At 40.3% G+C, this 11,607-nt stretch overlaps 1 protein-coding gene across 1 annotated transcript; it reads right to left on the bottom strand.

The window, feature by feature from the left end:
- Positions 1–1,272: 1,272 nt before the first annotated feature.
- LOC129766599 (uncharacterized) lies at positions 1,273–2,652 on the bottom strand. Its single transcript, XM_055767175.1, has one exon. It carries the CDS (start codon positions 2,650–2,652, stop codon positions 1,273–1,275), a length of 1,380 nt encoding a protein of 459 aa, XP_055623150.1.
- Between the last annotated feature and the right edge of the window lie 8,955 nt (positions 2,653–11,607).

Raw genomic sequence — 11,607 nt, 5'->3', positions numbered from 1 at the left:
CAAAAGAAACATGAGAATTGGTTACATTCATCAATAGGATGGAATATTGGAATACTACTCAGAAAAATCAGCAGAAAATGTTGCTATATTTGATAAACAAAATTATGAACTACGTCTCTCATTAGGGGGGCCGAATCCGAAAACATGTCGCTTTTTCATGAAATAGTTTTAACGTCAATAACTTTTTTTTCTTCGAACGGATAATAATAATCAGAATACTCATTGGATCAGAAATTCTGTAAGTATTGTTTGATTTGGTATACAATACAATTTCCCAGACCAAAATGGCTTGAAACGACGAAAATTGGAAGGATTCTGCTTTCCTTATTGTACCTTCAATAACGAGCAACTACTGTAGCGACGAGACACAATTCTGACGTAGGACTACGTCTTACATTAAGGGTGTCAAATCAGAAAACAGGTCACGTTTTTATGAAATAAAGTTAACGTTAATAACTATTTTTATTGCGAACGGATTTTAACGATTTGCATACCAATCGAATCGGAAATTTTCTAAGATTTGTTTTATATGCTATGCATTACAATCCCATAGTCTGTATATGGTTTAAATTGATGAAAATTGGAAGCATTCCCATTTCCCCATACATTTGTTCTTTCCTTTTGTGTGCTTTCCCGAACAGAGCTGTCAATAACGGGAAACTTATGTAGCCGCTAGAATAGAAACAACAAAGGGGGATGGCGAAAAGAGACTCCACTCTTGCATGTTAAGAAAGCTGTCGCTAGCGATAAGTATTGAATCTCCTCTGAGGAAAATTCTCAGAATATTTCTGTGCCAGAAACAAATTGCGACACATGACCAATTAGTGTATTGTTCTCGCAAAGACAAGAAAGAATCGTTGCTTTTCGAAATGATTCTACAAAACCACACAAGTCATTAAACCTTCACAGGGTCCCCGGAACGTTTTACTTAAGAGTTGTTTATGAAATTTCGACGTATTCGCAAATAATATCCGATATGATAAACCAACAAATTAAAAAAAAACCAAAAAGAGCAGTCCTACGCCCTAAGTGGTCGTGTCTCGGATACAAACCCTCGATTTTTGCATACACACGTACAGAATCAGTTGAGAGCCGTGGTGGCTCGAGCTGTCTCAATTATTCGTCTCCATTCTACTCGGTCCTGGGCCACTCGTTGCCAATTCCGTAAGCGTCCCGTCACTCGCAAGTCGATTTCGATCTGGTCGAGCCACCTGGAACGTTGAGCTCCTTATTTTCTGGTGCCGGCGGGGTCATTGAAGAGAACGGATTTCACTACACTGTCGTCCGGATCTCTTTCGTGGTATTGTTGTCGGCGGTGATCAGAGATCCCAAGTACACGAATTCATCAACCACTTCCAGTTCATCCCCGTCCACTGTCACTGTCCGTGGGAGGCTCACCGCTTTCTCCTTTGAGCCTCTTCCCACCATGTACTTGGTTTTTGACGCATTAATTAGTAGTCCTACCCTCCTAGCCTCCACTTTTAGTCTGGCGTAGTTTGCCTCAGCCGTCGCAAAGTTTCTTGTTATTGAGTCAATATCATCTGCGATGCCCAGGAGTTGGGTACTTTTGTTGAAAATCGTGCCCCTCGTTTCGATGCCCGCACGTCCGATTACACCCTCAAGGGCTATATTAAGAAGCATACAGGATAGTCCATCCCCTTGCCATAAACCTCTGCGTGATTCAAAAGGGCTCGAGAGTGCCCCCGAAACACGCATGTAGCAAATAACTCGCTCCAAGGTAGCTTTGATCAGCCGTGTCAGTTTGTCCGGAAAACCGTAGTCATGCATGATCTGCCATAGCTGTTCTCGATCGACTGTATCATAAGCTGCCTTAAAGTCTATGAATATGTGATGAGTGGTCACGTTGTACTCCCGACATTTCTGGAGGATTTGTTGGAGGGCAAAAATCTGGTCCGTAGTGGCGTGGGCCCCCATGAAGCCCGCTTGGTACTGCCCTACGAAGCCTTTGGCTATCGGAGATAGACGACTTGTTAGCACCTTGTAAGCGGCGTTAGTCAGCGTTATGCCGCGGTAGTTGCCGCACTCAAACCGATCGCCCTTTTTATAGAAGGGGGAAACAATACACTCCATCCATTCTTCCGGTAATTTCTCCACCTCCCAAATCCTGGATATTATCCAATGAAGAGCCGTTGCCAGTGTATTTTTACCGTGTTTATAGAGTTCGGCCGGAAGTCGGTCTTTTCCAGCGGCTCTATTTGCCTTCGGCAGCCCGATTTCTCGCTGGATCTCCTGGAGATCGGGGGCTGGGACATCATTATCGTTTGAAGGCTCTTCCAGGTAGGTTCCCATTACGTCTCCATCTGCTATCTCGCCATTGAGGTGCTTGTCGAAGAACTGCTGCCACCTGTCGACCAACTCGCACTCGCTTGTATTCAGGTTTCCTTTCTCGTCCCTACACATGTCTGGATTCGGTGTGTAGCTCTTACAAGATTGGTTCAACTTCTCATAGAACTTGCGCGTATCATTGGCCTGAAATAGTTGTTCTAATTTGTCACGATCCCTGTGCTCCTGCTGGCGCTTTTTTCGCCTCAGTATCGTGGTCAACTTATTCCGCGCTCGTCGATATTTGGCCAAATTCTCCCTCGTGGTAATGCTTAGATAGTTTTTCCAAGCTGTTTTGTTTCTCTTCATCGCTTGCTGGCACTCCTCGACGAACCAGTCGTTTCTTGAGCTCGTAGTTTCCTCAGTACCGTGGTTGCGATCTCTTCGATGGCAGAGCTAATCTTACTCCAGCCGTCTTCGAGATTCGAAGCATTTAGCTCCCCAGAGGAGGGTAGTGCCTCATCCAACTGGCACGCGTAATTCTCGGCAGCTTGCGGGTCTTTTAACTGCCGAATGTTAAACCGAGGAGGGCGGTTTTGCCGTGAGTTGTAAGCTCTCGATAGTTTTGAGCGCACATGTGCTCCTACTAGGTAATGATCCGAGTCAATATCCGCACCGCGCAGGGAGCGTATGTTAATGATGTTTGAAAAAAATCGGCCTTCGATGAGGACGTGGTCAATTTGGTTTGTTGTATGTTGGTCAGGTGATCTCCAAGTGGCCTTATGGATATCCTTGCGAGGGAAGAAATTCTGATCACCAGGCCTCGGGAAGCTGCGAAGTTGATGCACCGCTGGCCGTTGTCGTTCGTGTCGGTGTGTAGACTGCACGGGTCTATCAACGGTCTGTACATTGCTTCCCTACCAACCTGGACGTTCATATCCCCGATGACGATCTTGATGTCCCGTGGAGAGCAGCTGTCGTATGTTGCTTCCAGCTGCGCATAGAACGCTTCCTTCTCGTCGTCGGGTCTGCCTTCGTGCGGACAGTGCACGTTGATGATGCTGTAGTTGTAGAACCGACCTTTTATCCTCAGTAAACACATCCCTTCGTTGATCGCGTTCCAATTAATAACGCGATACAACATTCTGCCCAACAATACAAAGCCCGTTCCCAGCTCGTTGGTCGCCCCACCGCTCTGGTAAAACTGGGCCTTACCGCCGCGGACCTTTCACGCCTTCTCACCCTTGCGACAGATTTCCTGCAAAGCCACGATACCGAACTTGTGTGGTTCTAACTGCTCGAGCAGTATTCGGTCGCCACCCACGAAATTTAGCGATATGCAGTTCCAGATACCAAGCTTCCATTCTATGTCCTTATTTCGTTGCCTGGGTCCATGCCGGATGTTCTGAGTCGTAATTAATTGAGAATTCGTAGTAGGTTATTTTAAGTAGGTTGTCTTACTATGGCCACGCTACCGGGGAGGTAGGGATAGGAGTTCCTGGATAAGAGGCTAAGGACCACAATTGGGGTCTATTTTATACCTGCAGGTACGCAAAGTACCGATGGTACGCATTATCCAGTCGTTTACCAACCTCGATTTTTTCCTGGACTTTAAAATTTTTTGTGACCTTCATGCGAGGAACAAAACAAAATGCTTTTAATGTTTGAATAAAAATATGAAGTTTGTATTTCCTGCTTCATAAAAAGGCCTCACTCACATAGAATAAACAGATAAATTGAAAAAAAAGCTTTGAATTTTTCAAAGATCGATTCTTTGGTACCGATTTAATCAGTGGATCGATCCATACGACGTTTGGGAAATCGTTTCGACAAGATCGACCTTTTTTATGAAGATCGCTCAATTTTAGTTTAGCAGTGCTCGGCACTCGTCATCAAACCATTCGTTCCGTTGTCCTCGTTGTTCATACCCGATGACGGTTTCTGCTGTGCTCCTAATTGCTGCTTTCAAGGTGTTTTAGCATTCAGCGAGGAGAGTAGCATTCGGTTCGTCTACCCCCGGTAACGCAGCTTCAAGACACTGCGAGTATGTTATCATATTTTTGAAGGCAACGAAGTCGATAAATCTTAGGCCGTTTTTGTTGATTCTCTGATGGGCACTGAACTTACCAATTACCGGTCTGAACTCCTCCTCTTGGTCGACCTGAGCGATTTTGATGTCGTGTCATCAGCATTCCGAAAGTCTATGTAGGCCATACTGAGGGCACGATGGAGGAGGAAGGCGAGGCCGCATTTGACGAATTCAGGAAGGTTCAGAAGTTCTGATCATTGGGTCTGGCATCTTTACAATTTTATCACAACTCTCCTACTCTCGTCTTAACCACATTTTCCCGTCACTATGTTGTACTGGGGTCTCCCAAATGTTTGTAGTTCGTCACATCGTTGATATCCCGTAAACCTTCGTTTTAATCGGACTTCTCGTTGTTTATGTTACTGGTATCAGTATGTCGAGTTTTTCCGTCAGCCGCTAGCTCCTCGCTAACGAAGTTCCATATACCGCACGATCAAATCCATGTTTTTTTTTTCGAAAATTATTTTTCATTGGTGTTCACCACCAATGCGCGACAATATGTCTGTGTCGCGGAACTGTGTGATCGTTTCGTCATAATAGATTATCAGATGTGTGGGTTTTCTGGCTCGAGGCAATGGACACTATATTGCCAACAATGATTTCAACAGTTTCAATAGTTTTTTTTTTCAAAGGTAAATATGTGTTCTTATTCATGTAAGGATTATGTTATCTGAAGTTGGAGTCGATTCGTTACCTAGCTTCCACGGCCGAACTGGAGTTAAAGGACCAGCACCTGTTCGGGAGCTCTTTTCAAATGATCATATCCTTACTAATGTTCTTAAATCGTAGTTTTAGGCAGGGTATGTCTCCTTTCCTCGGGGGACAGTGGATGCAAAGTATTTTAGAGTTCAACCTTGCCAACAGAACGTTTTCGGGACGCAACCACTAACATGGTGTACAGAGATACTCCAAGATATCCAGAGACCCCCGAAGGTTCACCCTCGGGATAGTTGTAGCGCTCTTACTCGCTCGCATCCCCTCACTATGTCACAATTGAGCATCCGATCTCGGAGCCAAAACCAACTACTTGGAGCGGTTGAGACCAATAAGTAAGCTCCCATCCTTGTTTATCCCCTTTGAGTACCATATTTTACTTTATTATAGAGACTTTCAGCCTCTGGCTGGTTCGTCTCTTATGATTAGAAATACAAGGGAGAAGGGTGCTAAGGATATCATCTTTAGTGTCGGGGACACAGGGGCCACATATCAAGTGGTGTTATTTCGTAGACATGTAGTGTTAGTCCTTAGTCTTCCTCAGTCTACACTCCTCCTCACTTGGTCCTCAATTATGTCTGGTTAACCCTTTATAAGGCTGTGGAAACTCGGCAAGGAATCAGCTCAAACTTCGGGGAACATAATCCTTACATGAGGAAGAGCACATATTTATTTTTGATAAAAACTATTGAATATTGAAACAGTTGAAACAATTGGTTGACATATATTGGGTTGGGGGATAACTTCGTAGTGTAGCTTTTATTTAAACAAAAAACAATAATTATATAAATAAGTTCATCAATTATATGTTCACTGCAGTTATTCTTTACCGCCAATTCACGACTTGTTTGGCGACCGTTCTCTTTCAGAAATGATTTGTGACGTTCTTCATCGAATTCAGAAGGGACGTGTCATCGACGTCAAACTCGTCGTTTTCAAACTTTGCCAAAACATGAAAAAAAAACAAAACATTCAAAAAACTAAAATTCCAGTGTTTCATAACTATAGAACCAGATGGAAAAACTCTCTCTCCTTTACAAAAATTAACGTCAATTTCACATGAATTACAATATGTTTCTAATCCGTAGGTCATCTTTAGTTCTCAATCAGATCAAATAACTCATTCGGGGTGGTTTCGATCAAGCTGCGCCTTGTTGTATTGTGAATCTCGTTCTACACAGAGGATACTGCCATACAAATGAAACACAAATTCCTGCATTACTCGAGAGTTAATCAAGCAAATGGAACCAAATTTTGCATGTGGAGGATTTATGGTGCAATAAATGATTTTACGATGGTTAGACACTCAACCCCCGTCTCTCAGGGGGAGCTGCCATACAAATGAAATACAAATTTATGCATAATACGAAAACTGATGAAGCAAATGGAGCCAAATTTGTCATGTGAATGTTTTAGGGGACACGAAACGTTTCCATGGAGAATAAACACTCCTCTCCTCTCTCTGGGGGAGGGGGGGGGGGTGTGTTGTCTGCCATACAAATGAAGCATACATTTCTGCATAATTCAAGAACTAATCAAGTAAACTGAACCAAATTTGGCATGTGGAGGTTTTAGGGGCCAAGAAACATTTCTAAAGTGGTTCAACACTCCTTCCTCCTTTCTGAGGGGGAGGGGGGAAAGTTTATGATGGTATGACACCCCTCCTACCTCTGGAATGGAGAGGGGGTCCCATAAAAATATTACACATATTTAAACCAAAAATATTCCAACCAAACATGACAATTGAAAATTGTCGGAAAACTCTGAAGGAAAAAGGGAAGATTCGGAAAATTAAATTCCCATATATTCTACAATTATTTTAATGTGAAAAAATGGATTTTAATGTGATGGAACGCCCTCTTCTTCTTCTATCTATACCAATAAAAAAAGTATCGCCGAATGTGTTGGTCAGAGCAGAACTCGAGGAAGGAATTGTCCGATGTAGGACTGTCTTTATTCTATCATATTTTCTGTATAAAACATGTATTCCATGTAACGGAGAAACATGTTATTTGCAAGTGGTTGAAAAATTTTGAACGAGAATTGTGTCTGAAAATAATCTGATATTATAATAATGAGTTTTGTTAGAAATACTAGAAATTTTCTAGTAAAAGGTAAATTCAACGGGGTCGATTAGAAGATCAATAAATTAACAGTTCTGCGATTGGACCCATGAACTTGCTCATAGTAAGAAAACGTGAATGTTTGAAGGTTTTGATAGCAAAAAAACAAATTTTGGGCGGGATGAAGTTTGCCGGGTCAACTGGTAAAATAATAAATGGCACGTCTCACCTGAGGTGGATTAATTTATGTTGATACTAAGAGACTTCCATCCTCTTGTGCTTGTTCGTTCCGGAATGTAAAATTGATGCATTTATGCTAGTTCAGCATTATGTTTGTACTTGCATTAAAAAAGTGGGGGTATCGGCCAATGTTCTATTTTTCGCACAGTCATTTCCCGGAAAATGGAAGATGGGAAAAAATGATTCTTGAACATTGGGTTTTCTTTAGCGTCAATAATTGAAATTACACCAATGGCTTTCGTCAAAAAAATAATTTCGTTAATGGGTTAAACCATGCCATGACTTTCCGGATTTTATAAATTGGTTCCAAATTACCCAATTATCATGGTGTTTTTGATGCAATAACAACAGTAAATGATTCTGAAATATTTCATTGTACTTCTGACTGTGCATTCATGCAGGTGAAAAGCTGACTGAACCAGGCCTTAGGGGAGAGGGGGCACATTCGGACACTTTTTTTTCCTTGATTTTTAATATTTTTTGTAAACTTAAAAAAATCCTGGATTCATCCTGGTTGTCATTAAAAAAAAATCGTGATTTTGCTTCCTTCCGTTTTCGAGTGGTGGTTTTCCGCGGTGAAGTTTTTGGAATAGGTTCTACATTTTCCGGGGACAATGTTACCAAAGCAAAGTCTATCTGTGCTGTAGACGCAGTGTTTTGCAGCATTATTGTATTACCCGATGAGTCAGTTGCTACCTCCGCTGCAGTAGGTAAAATCATTTGAGCATTCAAAATCCTTGTCCGAAAAAACCTTTCTTAAGAAAGGATAGCAACCTGTCATTTTGAATCCAGCTAGGATATAACTCAGATTGAAAGAAGCATTATAAGCCGATGCAACTATAGCTGAAAGGTCGTGTATAGAAATAGTTTTTCCAGGGTGGTTGAGTAGGCAATCGTTCTGGGAAACTGAGAGCTTTTGCTTGAAAGGGCCCATAACTGACACATACAGCGGTTGTAAGCGGTTTCTGACATAAGGTGGAAAAGATACATGAATTGTGCAATTTTCTCGGCAATATTTAATTGTTTCCAAAGTGCAAAGACTTTTTGATCGATTTTTGATTTTTTTAAAAATTGATTCGTTTACGTTGCTCTTTGCTACCCCATTTCAAATGTTCCAGAACATTGAGAAACAGTTTTCCCGTTATGCAACCGTTAGTTGGGAAATTAGCAACGACAATGGACCCAGTTGTGAGCCACCTGTGAGCTAGAATCATGAAAACGATTCTATTCGAAACTAGTTCGACAGCTCTTTCCATCTCATCTTCGTTGATGCTGGTTCTATCGGTTATCTTTTTGTAGTTTCGAACCATCATTAGGTCTGAGAATCAGACTAGATTGATGTTTGTTGGTAAACAACAATCAGACACAAATTTTATGAGGTATTAAACAATGTCCGAATGTGACCCGTGAACGATGTCCGAATGTGCCCCACCACCATCCGAAGACAAATTATAACTTTATCTAATAAATAGACTTTTATTTCCCCGTTGTATGCATTTTTTTCTTTTCATATTAGTTACTAACTGAGTTGGTGTACTTAAATTTCTAAATCGTTCACAAAGGAATTAGGGAAATACTTACAACTTCAAGCTCAAAAGTTTCGAAACGTGTATGAAAAAGGGCACCATGTTGTTTTCGTAAGTAATAAACGACCAGAAGATGTCAAACCATATGACAGTTGGTGGAAGGACTGTTAACTTACTTATATTTTTAATTAGTTTGAAAATTGTACCACTTAATTTTTACAAGCGTTGTCCGAAACTGCCTCCCTTTGCCCTACAGAAAATATTTTGACCATGAAACTGCCTCCTGCAATGTTACATGACACGTTCCGTAAGTCCTTCCAGTATGAAGAAATTCTGTTCAAGTTGATTTTCTTTTTATCAGATAAATTCTCCTGAAATAGTGAAACCCACGGGATTAGCTTCCACATTAGTTTTTGGACCCGGAGCTTTGGAGATGGGATTTTTATAGCTTGGATAGAATTTTCTCAAAAAGGCCTGGTTTAGATAGCTCACCATCAACACGAACGAACAGTCAGAAGTGCAACGAAGTACTACATAATCATTTACTGTTATTTTTCATTAAAAATAATGTGATAATTGGGTAATTTGGCATCAATTCATAAAATCCGGAAGGCCATGACATGGATTAATGAATAGGGTCTTCAGATTCCGGACTACTTGTTTACCATATCAAAACCCTGTCAAGATCTTATGAGGAGTGATCGTACGAATAGTAAAGACAGCTTGCAAGCAGCATGAGTGATTTGAAAGCATATACGAGCAGTATACTCTGTGTAGAACGAGATTTACACTACAACATGGTGCAGCTTGGTTATAGACCACCCCGGATGGGTTATTTGAACTGATTGAGAACTAAAAATGACCTACGAATTAGAAACTTATGGTAATTCATGAGAAATTGACATTAATTCTGTAAAGGAGTGAGAACTTTCCCATCTGGTTCTATAGTTATGAAACACTGGAATTTTATTTTTTTGAATATTTCGCGCCTGGACACAACAATAATGTTCAAATGGCTAGTCCTATAAATGAAGATAGTCATTATATCCTACACTATATACTTCAACTGACTTCTTACGTATCTCTGGAAACTCAGAAAATTGGAGTGGTTCTATAGTTATGAAACGCAATGTACCGTTTTGTCTCATATCCAGAACAGTCTTAAATTACGAACACATAATTTTTTAATGTAAATTTACAAAACATTTATATTATAAATAATTGAATGATGAAAACACAGACATTCTTTGAGGTATAGGCTTCATTTTGACATCATTGTGAGGCCTGTACTTGGGCTGTGAAATCACCTTGCACATCGGAGCTCCGAGATGACTTCTAGTCTGTAGGTCCGTCAGTCAAAAAGGCCACATGATTCAACGGTGTTTCTGACAATGACGATAATGTGTTGCCAGTATTCATAATAGCTCACATCGTATAGTGATGCCATCTTCTTAACTGAGCTACTTGTCTAACGAGGGGTACGTTAAGCCTATTCAAAATCATTTGGATTTATCGATACAGCCTATAATTTGTAATATTAGGCATTTGTAAAAAAGTGACATTCAAAACCGATGTTAAATGTTTGCATCTTTAGTTTTTCAGTTTTTGTAGTTTTTTCAACTATTTAGTTTGTTGTTTTCATGTTAAGTGCTAGGAATGATAGAAATCTACAAAAAATGGATGAAATAAAGTGATATTTTATGCAGATATCTTCATTAAAATTAGTACTCGAAATATGAATCAAGTTTCTACGTATGATTCAAATTGCGAACACTTCATTTGTAAATGTGAATTTATTGAACTTTAATGTCATAAATAATTCAATATTCAAAACCCTGACATTCTTTGGGTTATAGACTTCATTTTAACATCATTTACAGGTATCGATACCGATCAATGAGTTACATATAGAGGTGGAGCAGTAGGCGAAGTGTATTGGCAAGCAAAATATCGTGTCGTAATTATTTGCATTCAATATGGAATGTATATGGAAGAAACAAAACAATGTTGAAAGTACTCACGGTTGCATGATAATTTGAGCCAAAATTCTCATGAAATCATTCAACTGGTTGTTTTTTAACAGATGACAATTATATCGTGGCTTAATTCGATTATTCATGTGATAAAAAGGTCCAGAGAGCAGTCGTATGCTTAGTCCTCGAAAGCAGTAACATTTTCGATGAAATTTTGGTTGATTGGTGATTATTATCTCACAACATACACACCGACATTGAGAGCCTTCCAAACATCAACTTCATAACGGTAAAATAATGAAACTTCGTTTGTTTCTATGAACGTGGGGGAATGAAACAGGGCACATGGAAATAGCACTTTTATCCATTTTTTCGACGCGATTTCAAAAATATTCACTCCACGCTATCACATTAGCCTCATATTCAGCGGGAGCTCTACAAAAATGTACGTTTTTAATTGATAAATTACTTCGTGAAAATAGCATTTTTACATGGATGCGGTGGGCAATCAAAGATAAACACAACGACTGACGTCACTATTTGCGAAATAGTTATGGCAGCGCATGCTATGTCGCTCAAAGCTCGACCATCTTCATTATCCTTTTTTCCAGGACATTGGATACCGATATAGCGCCCTTGGTCCCGAAACCATGTAAACTATAAGAAACAAATACAATCAATAATTACATAAGCAAAATACTATTTTTTGCGAGCATAAC

The sequence above is a fragment of the Toxorhynchites rutilus genome, chromosome 2 (assembly GCF_029784135.1).
Source record: "Toxorhynchites rutilus septentrionalis strain SRP chromosome 2, ASM2978413v1, whole genome shotgun sequence".
In the NCBI taxonomy this organism is placed as follows: domain Eukaryota; kingdom Metazoa; phylum Arthropoda; class Insecta; order Diptera; family Culicidae; genus Toxorhynchites; species Toxorhynchites rutilus.
The sequence above is the reverse complement of the archived record's forward strand: the minus strand, read 5'-3'. Positions and strand labels throughout refer to the sequence as shown.

Excerpts from the sequence above, each read along its gene's own strand:
- LOC129766599 (XM_055767175.1), bottom strand. The coding sequence starts at position 2,652 with ATGAAGAGAAACAAAACAGCTTGGAAAAACTATCTAAGCATTACCACG.